The sequence below is a fragment of the Aquarana catesbeiana genome, linkage group LG04, assembly GCF_042186555.1.
Source record: "Aquarana catesbeiana isolate 2022-GZ linkage group LG04, ASM4218655v1, whole genome shotgun sequence".
Taxonomy (NCBI): domain Eukaryota; kingdom Metazoa; phylum Chordata; class Amphibia; order Anura; family Ranidae; genus Aquarana; species Aquarana catesbeiana.
The window spans coordinates 281,318,367-281,335,112 of record NC_133327.1 but is presented as its reverse complement, the minus strand read 5'-3'; the positions used below and the strand labels follow the sequence as shown (position 1 = coordinate 281,335,112).

General features: G+C 36.0%; 1 protein-coding gene across 1 annotated transcript in view; it reads left to right on the top strand.

The window, feature by feature from the left end:
- The window catches only part of CSMD1 (CUB and Sushi multiple domains 1), a 3,274,537-nt gene extending 3,266,888 nt beyond the window's left edge, over positions 1-7,649 (top strand). The window contains exon 70 of the mRNA XM_073626646.1: positions 1,570-7,649. Within this exon, the coding sequence (XP_073482747.1) occupies positions 1,570-1,729 (160 nt within the window). The 3' untranslated portion in view covers positions 1,730-7,649. The remainder of the gene's footprint in view (positions 1-1,569) is intronic.
- Positions 7,650-16,746: the final 9,097 nt, after the last annotated feature.

Here is a 16,746-nt window from a genome sequence, read left to right as displayed (position 1 = left end):
ACCATCTCAGCCACATATCCTTTCACACCGCAAGTCAACACCTGTAAAGGCATTTTCCACACTGCCATCCCCCTCTGTCCTGGGTAGTGAACAGCTCAGCCATCGAGTCTCCCTTCTGAGGCTGAAGCAGTGAAAATATTCCTTAGTGGGTGGCGCTTGCGAACAGGACCAGAACATCGGCATTCATTTGTCCCCGCAGAGGGTTATATCTGCAGGCCTGTATGACCTCGCTACATAAGAGGTCCAACAAGTTCGGTAAGAGTACATCCATTATTACTCCTTCAGAACTATTGGTGGCTTGGAAGTGTTCCTACATCTTTCACCTTTCCATTTTGATGTAACACACCAAAGGAATGGCTTACCTTTCTCACAAATATCTTCTTGTGATTCCGTCTTCCACGAACTGAACTAAGCGCTTTTCATGCGATTTGGATTCCAATTATATGATATTTTTGATTGAATTTTTCACACTTTTTATATACTTTCCTTCACGGAGATGTGCTATAGTTTATAATTTATAATTTGTTATATTATGTTGCACTGTGGTTTGTTTTAACATATACACTGTGGCTCTTGGTATAACTTCAAGATATATGTTGGCAGAACGGCACTCCTGCGCAAACTGACGTACCTGTACATCAGTCTGCAAAAGCAGGAAAGTGGGCACGCACGCACACCACAAGATACCGCCGACTCGATGTCTGCCAGTGGCCTACGATTGCAGCGAGGAGAGGCAGAACTGGGAAATGCCTATGTAAACAAGGCATTACCCTGTTCCGCCTAGTAACATGACAGAGATCTTCTGTTCCCTGTTATTGGGAACAAATTTTGGATTTTTCATTACCTTCAGTTTCATTTAAGATGGTCACCAGGACAAATAAGAAAGGTGAATCTTCTCATTGGGGACTCAGACAGCAATAAAAATGATAATGTTATAATTTTTTCCTGCTTTATCTCTATCTAAAGACAACAGTTTTGGTTGTAGATACACAAAAAACAACATTCAAAACTGCTACTTTTCAACAAAAAATGCTTAGAAACCTTGTCTTATTTTATGAAGGTCTGCATACTAGATAGAAGATTAAAAGAAAATGTTCTAGAAATTCAGGAAGAGCAATAAAAAGATCATTTTAATGTAGCAGAGAAAAGATACAACCTAATCTCTGTGCAGTTGAGTTACTAAAGCCAGATAGGCTGCAAATTCTCCCTTGGCTTAGTGAATAAAGTGCAGCTCTGTTGACTTTCATCATCCAATCATGTGCAAGCAATAATTCTGTTTTTTTTCCTTGCATATGATTAGGCAGAAATTTTCGGTAGAAATTTTCATTACATTCACTAAACTATTGGAAAATCCTCCTAGCAAAGTAAAACGCTTATATGCTTTTAATAAATATTCCCAAATTGCATAAGTTACATCCTCACTCTTTTCAAAACTAAAGAAAAACATTGAGCTTGATTTGGTCTTTTATATTTATTGTACATAACTGAACATATTTAAGATAGTTTTGACTGGGTCTTGTTTAATTTATTGACTGTCGATATTCATTTTTTGCTTTTTTGTTTTTTTAGAGCAAGACCCAAAGTGCAATACAATGGATATGCTGGTCATGAAAATAGCAATGGACAAGCATCATTTGAAAATCCAATGTATGATACAAACTTAAAACCCACAGAGGCAAAAGCTGTTAGATTTGACACAACACTAAACACAGTATGCACAGTGGTATAGCCTTTGGAGTCAATTAAGACTTATTCATAGCCATACCTCTGAAGGACAAACTGAAATTCCATTGGTGCCCTAAACCAATATTTCTACTACTTCTGGCTTTGCTGCTGCAAACTCTAACACCATATGTCAGCAAACAGTAGATACATCTTTGATGCTCATTGAATGAGTTGAGTCTTCTGAAGATCACATGAAGAATGTTCCTTTCTTTAAAAGAGGATTACAATGTCTGTCTTCAATCTGCTTGCCATGGAGGAATACTTTAGGAAGACAAATAAGTCATACCAGTTGTTATTTGGATGCCTTTCACTGCAATATCTTGGGCACTTGGATAAATCCTCAGCTACTTTGATGTGTGAGATCATCAGAGTGCGTGTATTTTTTTGTATCCCAACAAAAGTGAATGTCCTGGAGGAGACACCCACTGGAAGAAGAGGACAACCTTTTGTATGGTTGCACATACATTAAATGCTTTACCATGAAATCAGTGACACTATGTGACAGTTAAAAGAAACCAGATTTATCAGACACTGTTTGTGCGCTGGATGGTTTGTTAATCTTTCCATTCAGTTGGTGTTGCAAAATATTACTGCACAATTTTTTGCACTAGTATGTTTGAAATGAGTGAGTTTCATCCCATCAACAAAAACAGGGTTGATAATGACAATGTTCAGTTGTTTAAACTCATTTACAATTGACCCCCATTTTACCAGACACCAAGTTTCATTATTCCAGCATTCATTAAAATACATAATTTCTTAACAAAAAAAAATCAAAAAGGAAACTAGGAAACTTTGTTTCTGTGCAATTTAATGCAGGCTCTCATCTTCATAAACCACACCTGATATCATGTCCAAAAGCAGCGGTCAATTTTTGTACAATATATATTTTATGTCTTATTTTCTTATAAAAATAAATAAACAAAAACAGGGTTGACATTAAACATTTGTATTATACAATTAAACAACAAGTGTTTGGAAAATTGTGAATAGTAGTTCATTTACACTTACACAAAAGAGAAATATATATTTGGAAAATGGATTCGCTATTCAATATATGCCTCCAAAAAAATGTTTTTTTTTTATCACAGCGATGAACATTCTGTCACATGTTGGGTTGAAACTGGATCACAAAAAAGGATGTGGAAACTGCCAAAATGATTGTTGCTTCCAAATTGTTAGATGGAAACTCTGACATGATTCCTCACAAGTGTAAAATTGTATGAGGCATTTCCATTAGTAGTACAGTAGTTTCTAACAAATTAAAATTTAGAACAATTGGAAGTGTTATGTAATTCCTGTGGGAAGTGTGAGAGCAATGCATCTTGCTGGATTATTCTCTTTGCCTGTCTTTCTTATATAAAATTCTTACCAATGCACCAACTTAAAGTGAACCTGTGAGGATAAAAGTATGGTAGCTGCCATTGTTCACTTGTGATCCTGACTTCTCTAGCTCCAGATCTAGCTTTGGAAATATGCTGGTATTTGATCTTTTTCTTTCTTTAATAAGGAAGAGGAAACTTGTTTAACCCAAAATGTTGAAATAAAGCTGCCCAGTGATTCAATTACAAATTGGTCTATCCACAACTACTCATTTCAATGTCAGAGAAATTGTTCCAAAGCAGAAACTCTCAATTTCACTAATTGAGCTGCTTATGTAAAATTTCCTTTTTAAAATATTCTTTTTTTTAAATTAGAGGGTGTGTTTTTATTTGAGGGGTGTGTTTAGGGTGTTTTAGTTTATTTCATCTAGTATTTTTTTTCCTTTTTTTGTGTATTTGAATACTATTTATGCATTGTAGCTTTGTCATTTTTTTTACAGTGTCTTTTTCTGTGAAAAAAATGTAAAACAATAAAGCCACAAAGGAGCTTATTTAACTCAGGGACCATTTAAAACCTACTGCACCCATAAAACCCATGAAAACCTCCAAAATTTCACCTTTCTTGTTTGCCTTCAATGCATTTTCACAAAATGTTTGGTCAACATCTTTTGATTTGTAAAATTTTCAGGGAAATAGAAACTTTCAATTCTGCTCAACCCAAATGATAAAGGTTAGGATGACAGATCTGGAGCCTGCACCATTGAAAGGAGCAAGCAGTGGCAGCTTCCACACATCTATATTCACAGATTATATTTAAAGCAGAGTATTGAGTTTAGAATAGAGTTAACTTGTTCTCAATATAATAGAGAAGCTTAGTGCATATACTTATTGGATGGAAACTCCTTTGACATTAATCTCCTCCTGGCAGGTACATAGACCCCTTTTATTGCAAAATGTTCGAACTATACCTTTGCTGTATCTTCCACATTTTTATTTTCTGTAAATTGTATGTAACATAGGTCTACCTAGAGTTTCATTTTTTCTTGTTATGTTATAGTTTATATACTGAACTACCCAAATACTGATAGTTTAAATACTGAACCACCTTAATGCCACATTGCTAAATCACACACACACAAATACTGCAGCTCAGAGAATATATAAACCTAACGTGGAGTCATAGCAAAGACAAAGGTTTGTTTTTATTGTTTGATTAGAGACCCAATTTTATATGATAAATGTATGGCCAAAATGAAAAGATTTTCTGACATTTTTATTCCCAGCCTGAATGCCTAAACTTATAAAAAAAATTGTGGGATGCCTTTTTTTCAGATGACACATGAACAACAAAATAATTTAGTGCATTCAATAGTGATATAAGTGCCTTTTGGATAGCCTGGAATATTTTTAAACACAGTTTTGCTAAATTAGCATTGTCAAAACAGGCTATTCTTGATGACTTCCAGTATACATATTTAGCTGGCATATTTCCTTTTTGGACTCACTTGGACCCTGTTTAAAAAGTGCCTAAAAGGACATTTTCTGTGTTGATTATTTTTCTTTAATTTTATAACTTGTACTACAAAAGCTATATCTGAAAGTTTGATTGATGGCTATAAGCAACACAGATGCTTTCCTTCTGGTCAGTTTGGGGTTGATTTATTACGAGAGTAGAGCATGTTCAATTTTAATGGAAATTGTCACTTACAGTAGTTTAGTGAATGTTGTGAAAATTCACTTTGTAAAAAATACTTAATCATGTACAGGAAAAATACATAAAAAACTGGATTTTCACTTACACAATAATGGATTTTTGAAGTCAGCAGGGCTTCACATCATGAACATTCACTCTGTAAGTGACCAGCTTATACTCCTTACTAAACCAACCCCTTTGAGAACCTGGAACTTTTATGTCTTATGAATCATCTAATATATATATACAGTATACAGTATATATAATATGTTGGAATAAAAACATGTTAAATAATATGTTCAGCTTCTGTTTTTGTTCACTATATTTTGTGCAGGTGGAAGTAGTATTTTTTAATTTTATAATAAGCTGCTGGTTCAACAGGGAGATACTGATGAAAGACAGGGATGAAAGACACCCCTAATCAAATACCCTGAGAAGACAAGTATCAGGAAAGAACAGAAAAATATGTCATTTTTTTTCTTCTCTACTAATCTCCTCCCCTATATCTGATTATTTTTTCAATCTGCAACTGAAAAGGAAATCAGACACTGTATGGAATAGAAGGAATTTACAAAAACCTTCCTAGCCATTCTGTAATTGAATCTTTGTGTTGTGTTGTTGCTTTTGGTAAAATCATTTTATCAGTCAATGCAGAGTGACTACATTTGTCATGTAGATGAGAAGGGCAACTGCCAGCACAGCTTTGCCTTTAGTGCTCCCTGTGTCGAGAAGCAGATGTGTTTTGGGTGAAAAAAAAAATATATATATATATATATATAATTAAATGTATATGCAACTGAAGGAAAAAATAATTTACAGTACTTGACAAGTGCCAGGTATGCTCTAAGGTCCATTGAAACTAAAGTGTTTGTATGATTATCTGCTGTAAAAAGGACAACACATTTTGGTTTACTTATACCTACTGATGTGTCTTTTTCTGCTAGTACTTTTCAATGAAGGCCTTCACCTATGTCTCTATGAGACATGTATATGGTAGTTAGCATTCTTTGGGTGAATGCATGTAACTGAAATGTTTCCTGTACCAGCAGAATAATGTCATTAAGGAGCTTTTTGGCCTAATTAACTTTTAGCTGTATTATTATTATTATTGTTGCTATGTCATCTGTGAACATCTCTCTTTTGGTCAAACAGTTAGGGAAATATCAGAATGTTGCAATTGTTATTCGCATCCTTAGAGTTTCTTCAACTTCATCCAGTTTGTTTTACATTTCTAGGTGCATGTTGTTTCGGTTCAATTTAAAGGCTAAAAAAAATAATAATAATAAATGCACATATTTTTGCAGGAAAAAAGTGCATTTACTATTTTTGGCAAATTAACCTGCAAAGCATTGCAAGTGCTATGCCAAGCTCCTGCAGACTCCAGCTCTATGCCTGCTCAGAGTTAAGATCTTTCAGTTATAGACCTGGAGGAAGTGTCAGTGGACACTTGTGTTCCATTAAGAATCATGCTGTGGTAGCAGATGGGATCTGTAGTTGATTAATTTACTGATCTCTGTAGGAATGATGTGGCTGTGTGATGTGATTGGAGCCCTACACAGCTGCATGGATTTCAAATATGAAAGTTGATGGGTAGAAGAACCATTGCAGGTTGTCTGGGGAGGGGCATTTTGGGATTGGATGGGTCCGCTTGTCACCATGTTACATGTTATACCTTAAATATGGGTGTAAGATATAACATTTTCTTGAATGTGGAGATAGCCTATCAGTCTCATCCAGACTTAAAGGGTGCTAAATATTAGATGCAAGTTAATTCAAATCAGTAGGAAACTTTCCAATGATTTAATGATTGTTGCTGATGAAAAATATCAGGAAAAGCTCTGCTCCAAGGTCTCAAAACACTCTGCAAGTAGTATCAGTGAAGCAATGCTTTCCTTGCAATGCATAACTCCAAATGTAACAAAGTCTCCAGATCCTACTTACCCTTTAGTCATAGATTGTCAGATCATAGTTCATCAGCATTTATATAGCAGTGCATTGCCTAATTTGTTTGTTTATAGCTAGACCTACACTGCACACCATCCACTCAACATTCTTTGGTTTAAACTGTCAATTGAACCTTGTCATGCAAAGGTGACCATTATATCTAAATACATTTATGAAGAAGGAATACACATAAATACATATGCTAAGAAAAGCTTAGAGGTTTTCTGGAATATGAATGCAAGAAAAAGTAGATCGGAACATAAGTTGTAAAGTTATAAAATAGTTTATAGATGATAAAACATAATGGTTTCAGTGTGTGTACCTAAAGACAGCTGCCTAGAAACTAAGGTTATCTCAGGGTGCTAATTTTACGTTTACTCATACTGGCTTTATTAATCAGTGTGTGATATGCAAGAGCTGTAAGTCTTGCCCTCCAAATCCTAAATTTGGATAAAAAATTGCCATTCTAACTTTTAAAATATTTGGAAATTCTGGTTGGTGTCTTTGATTAATATAAACAGTTCTGATACATATCTACTTCTACAGTTAAAAAGTAACAAGCTATGTCAAGTGTTAGAGAGTATGCTCAATGAATTACCAACTCATAACTTTTTTAATAAACTTTACTATATAAGCTTACAAAAATAAAAATACAGATCATAGACCATACATCCTGAAAACTATGTGTATCCTAGACATTGAAGAGGTAAGTAGCATTTGTGGCAATTATACAAAATGAAATATGGTCCAAAATGAAGACCATGTCTCATACAATCGAGTAATATCTCTTCCTTTTTGTTGAATTTTACATAAAGTGAAGTTAGGGAGCTTGGTGGTAAACATTCTTACTACTATATCATACAAAGTGCAAAAGAGCTCTGCAAATGAAAGCAGTGTTACAAAAACTTTAAACTTTTGGTGAAAAAGGATAGAAAAGGAAGACAGTAAGATTAGACGTGGTTCTTAATCCTCCCCCCCCCCCCCCCCCAGAATGAAGAATATGGAAGAATATTCAGTCAGTATTAAATTACATTTTCCACAGTTCCCGGACAGTGTCATCAAATTTGACAGTGTTATATAACTCAGCTGTGGATTTTATGTTCTGAACCTTCTTAATATGTTTCTCCATGATTAAACAGCACACTACTGTATGTAAAAATATGAGTATATGAAAAGCAAGTTTCCTTATATGTTTAGATACAGATAATTTGACAGTGTCACTGGAGCCCACTGAAATGCCTTTGCAAATGCTGATTTTCTAAAAATCTGTATCTGCAAAGATTTTGGTATACTCTAAGCCCAAGTAATAGAACTCATAGGAAGATCCTGGCAGGCTATCATAAGGATCACTGTAACAGCTCTTTACATTACCTACTACCCAGCATTTTCTTAATACTTTTTCTCTAGGACAAGTTTACGTTTAAGTTAATTTTCCACAGGATCATAGAAATCAAACTGACCTTCAAGCATATGTTCACTGGTGCTAAAAGCACATTTAGTTCTCCTGCTTGATGCCCTGATCAGCTGCTGCACACCCCACAAGAACCAGTGGTATGGGCTGCAAAAGTTCAATCCTCCTGTCATATGGGGTACCAATTGTCAGGTCTAAGCACTATTATGCTGAGGTAGGAGGAGGCAATATCTGCCATATACAAATATCAACTTTTGATGCTGTTGGATCACTTTGCTTTCTGTGACATCTCCCCCCCAACAGGAGTACTTTAATCACTTGACCTCTTGAAGATTTAGCCAGGCCATTTTTTGAGATACGGCACTACGTAATTTTAACCGACAATTGCATGGTCGTATGACACTGTACCCAAATAAATAATTTATGTTTTTAGCTTTCTTTTGGTGGTATTTGATCACCACTGTGTTTTTTTGTGCTATAAACAAAAAAATAATAAAGAAAGTGTTGCTCTGTCAAAATAGTGATATATTGTGGTATGTCCTTCCTTAATAAGTATTGTCAAAGGATAAAAGAAAAACATTAAAGTCCATCATATATTTCAAATAAACATTAAATGAACCACTTCAGCCCCGAAAGAATTTACCCGCTTCCTGATCGGGCAATTTTTTGCGATACGGCACTGCGTCGCTTTAACTGACAATTGTGCAATGTTGTACTCAAACAAAATTGATGTCATTTTTTCCCACAAATAGAGATTTCTTTTGGTGGTATTTGATCACCTCGGTGGTTTTTATTGTTTGCGCTATAAACAAAAAATGAGCGACAGTTTTGAAAAAAAAATTATATTTTAAAATTTTTGCTATAATAAATATCCCAATTTGTTTTAAAAAACACTAATTTTTCCTCAGTTTAGGCTGATATGTAATCTACATATTTTTGGTAAAAAATTGCAATAAGCATATATTGATTGGTTTGCGCGAAAGGTATAGTGACTACAAAATAAGTTATTGATTTATGGCATTTTTTTTTCTTTTTTTACTAGTAATGGCGGTGATCTGTGATTTTTATCGGGACTGCAACATTGCGGCAGACAGATCAGACACTTCTGACACTTTTTTAAACCATTGATATATATACAGCGATCAGTGCTATAAATAGCCACTGATTATTGTATAAGGGGATCAAAGGGGAATCAAGGGGTTAAATGTGTTCTCTCACTGTGTGTTCGAACTGTGGGGGGATGGGACTGACTGGGGGGGGACTGATCGGTGTTCCTATATACTAGTAACAAACGATCTGTCTCCTCTCCCCTGACACGATGTGGATTTGTGTGTTTACACACACAGATCCATGTTCCTGCTTGGTCACAAGCGATCTCAGGTGCCCGGTGGACATTGCAGCCACTGGGTACGTGCATCGGCTCCTCATTGATGCGGCGGCATGTGCATGCCCCCTGTACCCCTTAAAGCGGCCACTGTACAGCTACGGAGATTTGCGCAGGTGAGCCATTATGCCGCCATCAAACAACGGCAGGCGGGCAGTTGGTATGTGGTTAATGTTAAAGTGATATAAGTGTCCAAAAAACACCAGCAAGAGTCCCTAGGTGAAAAAAGGTAGTTTCCTTCCAATTAAAAATAGATGTGACACCTCCTGCTCACCTCAAGGCCTATATGTGCATTAGTGAGTAATCACACCTCACTTCAGGTATATACCATTTGGCTGGCCAAAGACCAGAGCATTTTTTTTGCGATTCGGCACTGCATCGCTTTAACTGACAATTGCGCGGTCGTGCAACTTGGCTCCCAAACAAAATTGACGTCCTTTTTTCCCCCACAAATAGAGCTTTCTTTTGGTGGTATTTGATCACCTTTGTTTTTCTTTTTTGTGCTATAAACAAAAAAAGTGAAAATTTTGAAAAAAAAGCAATATTTTTTACTTTTTGCTATAATAAATATCCCCCAAAAAAATATAAAAAAACATTTTTTTCCTTAGTTTAAGCCAATACGTATTCTTCTACATATTTTTGGTTAAAAAAAATTGCAATAAGCGTTTATTGATTGGTTTGAGCAAAAGTTATAGCGTCTACAAATAGGGGATAGTTTTATAGCATTTTTGTTAATTTTTTTCTACTAGTAATGGCAGTGATCAGTGATATTTATTGTGACTTCGACATTATGGTGGACAGATCGGACACTTTTGGTGCTATTTTGGGACCATTCACATTTATACAGCAATCAGTGCGATTAAAAATGCATTGATTACTGTGTAAATGTGACTGGCAGTGAAGGGATTAACCAGGAGGAGGCGCTGCATGCAGGGGTTAAGTGTGTCCTAGGGAGTGATTCTAACTGTGGGGGGATGGGCTACGTGTGACATGACACTGATCACCGCTCCCGATCACAGGGAGCTGTGATCAGTGTCAGTGTCATTAGGCAGAACGAGGAAATGTTTGTTTACATCATTCCTCTCCGTGAGACTATCGTGGGTATCCCCATGGATATCGAGTCCACAGGACCCGCGATCACACTAACGGAGCTCGTGGAAGGGTCAAGTGCGCGCCGGCAGCGGCACACACGGCCAAATGGTGGCAAACTTAAAGGGATGTACCTATATGCCCATTAGCCTGTGCGTGCCGTTCTGCCGACGTAAATGTTTGTGTGAAGGTCAGCAAGCTGTTAAGGGATGCCAGTGATGCATATAATAATCTCATAGGAGCCTCAGACCCGATCATGCGATCTTTTGTTATTCTAAAGAAGTAGCTGTTTGTTTAGACATAGACAAACACATTTTTTTACTTTTTCCTATAAAACACATCCAATAAAAAAATGTAAAAAAAAAATCAAATTTCTTCATAGATTTAGGCCAATATGTATTCTGCTACATGTTTTTGGTAAAAAAATCCCAATAAACGTATATTGATTGGTTTACGCAATTGTTATAGCGTCTACAAACTTTAGGATATATTTACAGAACTTTTATTTTTTTATACTAGTAATAGCAGCGATCATCACCTTAAAGTGGGACTGCGATATTGTGGCAGACATTCTGACACTAACTGACACTTTTGACACTTTACCTGGAACCAGTGAGACTAATACAGTGATCAGTGCTAAAAATATGCACGGTCACTGTTCTAATGACACTGGCTGGGAAGGGATTAACATCTAGTGCGATCAAGGGGTTAACTTTGTGCCTAGCCAGTGTTTTTTCATTTTAACTGTGTGCTGCTTTTACTACCGGAAGTAATAGATTCTAGCTCCTGTTTTGCAGGAACAGGAAATCCAGTCCTTCGCCCTTGTCAGAACTGAGATATGTCTTGTATATAGAGGCATATATCAGTTCTCTGTATTGCCAACGATCAACGGGTGCTGGAGAGCATTAAGTGCCCAGCACCCGCAGAGTGGCTCCTACTGTGAATTATCACACCAGAAGCGGCCCACCAGCAGCGCCTGTGTGCCCACTGTGGGTGGAAGTCCAAGATCACGTATATACTTGATCTGGCGCCCAGAAGCTGCCCTGTAGCAGTAGAACTGCAATGGGGCCAATGGCAAGCGGTTAAAAGCACATTGATTAATTAGGCTGACAATTAGGTTACATTTGTCCATCATTTTTTTTATACAGTGTATATGATGGCTTGATCAGATTTATCAATTTCCTAAAAGTAAAGTAAATATGAAGCTTATTCAAGTTGGTAGATTTTAATAAATGTGGTATATTTCATCTTTGTACACTTCAAATAATTGGATTAGGGAAGACTTTGTAATTAAAAAAAAACTCTCCTTTACTTCACTTGGTCCTTGAAGAAAACATGCATTATTTCTTATTTTGGCTAAGATACATATATGTTATGTAGGAATGTAAAGTTACAAATAGGTCTGCTGTAATATATCCAGCCAATGTTCCCCACTAGTTTATATACACATTAGCTATAATAATTTTCCAAACAGAATCCTGTCTAACTACTGTATTCTGCTGGCCCTTTTTTATGAAGCTTATTCAAGTTGGTAGATTTTAATAAATGTGGTATATTTCATCTTTGTACACTTCAAATAATTGGATTAGGGAAGACTTTGTAATTAAAAAGAAACTCTCCTTTTCTTCACTTGGTCCTTGAAGAAAACATGCATGAATATATAGGAATCTGAAAAGATCTGCATACCTACAGTAACTTGGGTTCTTATTTCTTATTTTGGCTAAGATACATACATGTTATTACATTGTACTCTCCCAAACACTAATTAAGGTGTCAACTAATTCCACTGTGGCTCTCCTGCAAGTTAATAGTGACATATCTGGCATTAATACTTCTTGTCTAGAAAAAAGCAAGATGCCATTGCTTGCAATAGTGTGAGCAGCACCAGCATTGCCAATGTGTCAATCTATACATCATGTGTGAAGCCAGCATTTGTGTAAGGGATAAGCATCAATGGATTTTGTCAAGAGTACGTTTCTAAGGAGAGAACCAAGTTTTTACAGTTGATTTTGGTAAAAAAAAAAACACAGGATTGTAAACCAATAAAGAAGTACTGAATTTTCTTTACATTTCAACAAGTTTAATTTGTTATAGTTTTCAAAACCAGTTAGATACAACAGTTATCCATCCACATACATAAGTCATTAAAATATCAGGCTGACATATTTTGTCACAACTGAAGATAATGGAGAGCTTTTATTCTTGGGAATGTGTTCATCGCTCTACTACTAATACATATAAAAAGATATTGAAAAGCTTTGCTTTCCATTGTCTTTAACCTAACCATGCCTTGTGATCAATATACTAACTGATGCTTATATTGTTAATTTTATTGGAAGGTAAAGTAGACTAAGCAACAGATATATTCTTCTTTGTAAAATCACACATGCTAAGTAAAGAGTAAGTGTAATGCTTGTGGATATTTATTGCCTCTTAGGGGTCTATTTTAGAATTTTTCACCAACTTTCACACTAAATTCATACATTTTCTAAGTAAATCTTGGGTGAAAACTGTGTGACTCTTGAGTGAATTTTGTGTGAATCTTGGGTGAAGACACAGATAAAAGGACCTCTTAGCATCTCACTGGACAATGTCTGTATGTTTCTATCTCCTTAGTCTTTGGTCTGGCACCTTCACTGGTCAGCACCTATTTTCTGGACTTAGTTGTTCATCAATAATTGAAAAATGATGTAAATCCTGGTGCCTCCATGGTAACTTTTATGTTTATGTATAGAACAGTTAACCTCCCCGCCGCTGCTTCTCACTTTGTTACTCCAAAATAGTTACAGTTTAACAGTCTCAGTGATAATTGATAGAGGGAATGATTACCTCTTATCTGCAGCCCACTCAAACTCCATTCCCCCAGCATGCTTTTCTCAGGCAGGCCCTGAGAGACTGTGTCTAGAACTTGATGAAAGGAACAGTTTTTTTTTTTTAGTTTTGAAAAAGTATACTGTTGCTGCATATTGTGACATGTCAGGGATTCATTTATGTAGGAATGTGAAGTTACAAATAGGTCTGCTGTAATATATCCAGCTAATGTTCCCCACAAGTTTATATACACATTAGCTATAATAATTTTCCAAACAGAATCCTGTCTAACTACTGTATTCTGCTGGCCTTTTTTTTAAGCAGAATTATGTTCTAACCTACTTTTACGTAAATTGCTACTTACTTCTTTTTAATATGTATCAAGCCTTTTAGATGATAAATTGTCACCTGTTTCCATTTGCATGCAGTTCATTTTCCTAGAACTACTTCCAAATTGCAGATCAGTGATGAAGTTGTTAGTGCATATAATACTTCTTTTGTTGCTTTTTAATTTGTTATATGTGTTATAAAATGTGTACAGTATGTGTCCAAGTATAATTCCAACCCCAATTTGTACTTATTTATGTTATCAATGAGACATGTCTAATATTTTTCAATAATTCCTATCAATTTTATTAGTCTCAACATGATTGGTAATGCCAGCTTTGGTTCATAGAGCTTACTTATATTCATTATTAGGATTAACTAAAAGTAAAACAATAGTTTACTTTAAGATGCTAACTTTACTAAGATATATTAAGTGACACATACTTCCAAATTAATTTTTTGTGTATTTTGAAATATTTTTATTTATATATTATGTACAAATAAAGATTGTAAATACTGTTCATATAAATATTTTTATTCTTGTATTTTAAATAAAGAAATTAATTTAATATGAACAGTGAAACATGTCATTTCTTCACCTATCTTTGCAATAAAAAGATTGTTATCATGCTGAAAAAAAAAACTAACAATGCAAGCACTTACATTTTATACATTTATTCATTATGGTTTCAGAGATTGTTTTTTGTGATTTTTGTTAAAGACAAATTTGAAGAAAACCTTTTTAAGAGAAATAAGAAGGCTGCCATTGTCACTTTCTTCTGCAAATTTTAGCTGGTTTGCTTACTCTGACTGGACTGTCTGGGCCATAAACTGTCTGGGCCATATTCCCAGAACAAATATACAGATCAGAAATTATGCCTACATCCTGACTTAATTAGCCATTTACTTGGTTGAAATAGCTGCTCTGACAGTATTGGATCTAAAGAATAAGCAAGGAATTCAAATTACCAATATACTAAAAAGGGTATCTGTGGTGATGGGCTTCATATTTTTTTCTTAACAGATCCCAGAGCTAACAGAATTGACTTACAGATGTGAATATCCTGTACTTTTTTTTCTTTAACCACTTCCCGACCAGCACATGCCGATATACATTGGCAGAATGGTACTGGTGGGCAAAAGGGCGTACAGGTATGTCTCCTTTAAGAAGCAGAGCTGCGCGCGCACGCGCAGCGTTCTCTGTGACCGTGACTGCGGGTCCCGTGGACTCGATGTCCACCGGGTGCCGCGATCATTTAACAGAGAGGTAGAATGGGTAGATGCTTTTGTAAACAAAGCATTTCCTAGTGACAGGACAGAGATCACTTCTCTCTGTCATCGAGAGCAGTGATCACTGTCATGTGTGTTGTAGCCCCTCCCCCAAAGTTAGAATCACTCCCTAGGACACACTTAACCCCTTCATCGCCACCTACTAGTTAACCCCTTCACTGCCAGTGTCATTTACACATTAATCGATGCATTTTTATAGCACTGATCGCTGTATAAATGACAATGGTCCCAAAATAGTGTAAAAAATGTCCAATGTGTCCACCATAATGTAAAAGTCCCAATAAAAATCATAGATCGCTGCCATTACTAATAAAAATAATAATAATAAAAATGCCATAAAACAATCCCCTATTTTGTAGACGCTATAACTTTTGCACAAACCAATAAATATACGCTTATTGCGATTTTTTTTACCAAAAATATGTAGAAGAATACATATCGGCCTAAACTGAGGAAGAAAAATCTTTTTTTTATATGTATTTTTGGGGTATATTTATTATAGCAAAAAGTAAAAAATAATGTGTTTTTTTCAAAATTGATGCTTTTTTTTGTTTATAGTGCAAAAAATAAAAACTGCAGAGGTGATCAAATACTACCAAAAGAAAGCTCCATTTGTGGGAAAAAAAGGACGTCAATTTTGTTTGGGTACAACGTCGCACAGCCGCACAATTGTCAGTTAAAGCGACGCATTGCCGAATCGCAAAAAGTGCTCTGTTCAGGAAGGGAGTAAATCCTTCCAGGACTGAAGTGGTTAAACATACTGGATATTCACCTCAGAAACAGAAAATCATTATTACTAATACTATGTTAGAAGTAGTATTTCAAAAAAGAATAATTTATTGAAACTTACTGTAATAGGTGTCTGCTGCGTAGGTATGAGCCAAACACCCCCCAGTTCGGTTCACAGCAGAACATGCGAACAGGCAAAAAATTTGTTCAAACACGCAAAAACACTGTCAAAGTCTATGGAACACAAACGTGAAAACTCAAAAGTACTAATTTTAAGGGTTAATATGCAAGTTATTTTCATAAAAAAGTGTTTGGGGACCTGGGTCCTTCCCCAAGGGGACATGTATCAATGCAAAAAAAGTTTTAAAAACGGCCGTTTTTTCGGGAGCAGTGATTTTAATAATGCTTAAAGCGAAACAATAAAAGTGAAATATTCCTTTACATTTCGTACCTGTGGGGTGTCTATAGTATGCCTGTAAAGTGGCGCATTTTTCCTGTGTTTGGAACAGTCTCTGCACAAGATTACATTTCTAAAGGAAAAAAGTCATTTAAAACTACTTGCGGCTATAATGAATTGTCGGGTCTCGGCAATACAGATAAAAGTAATTGAAAAAGACGGCATGGGTTCCCCCAAAAAATCCATACCAGGCCCTTTGGGTCTGGTATGATTATTAAGGGGAACGCCGAACCAAAATTTAAAAAAAAATTGTGTGGGGGTCCTCATAAAATTCCATACTAGGACCTTCAGGTCTGGTATGGATATTAAGGGGAACCCTGCGCCAAATTTTCTGTAAAAATGGCGTAGGGGTCCCCCTTAAAATCCATACCAGACCTGAAGGGTCTGGTATGGGTTATAAGGGGAACCCCATGCCAAATTTTTTAAAAAAATGGCGTGGGGTCCCCCCAAAATTCATGCCAGACCCTTATCTGAGCACTCAACCTGGTAGGCCACAGGAAAAGGGGGGGAGACAAGAGAGCACCCCCCCTCCTGAACCGTACCAGGCCACATGCCCTCAACATG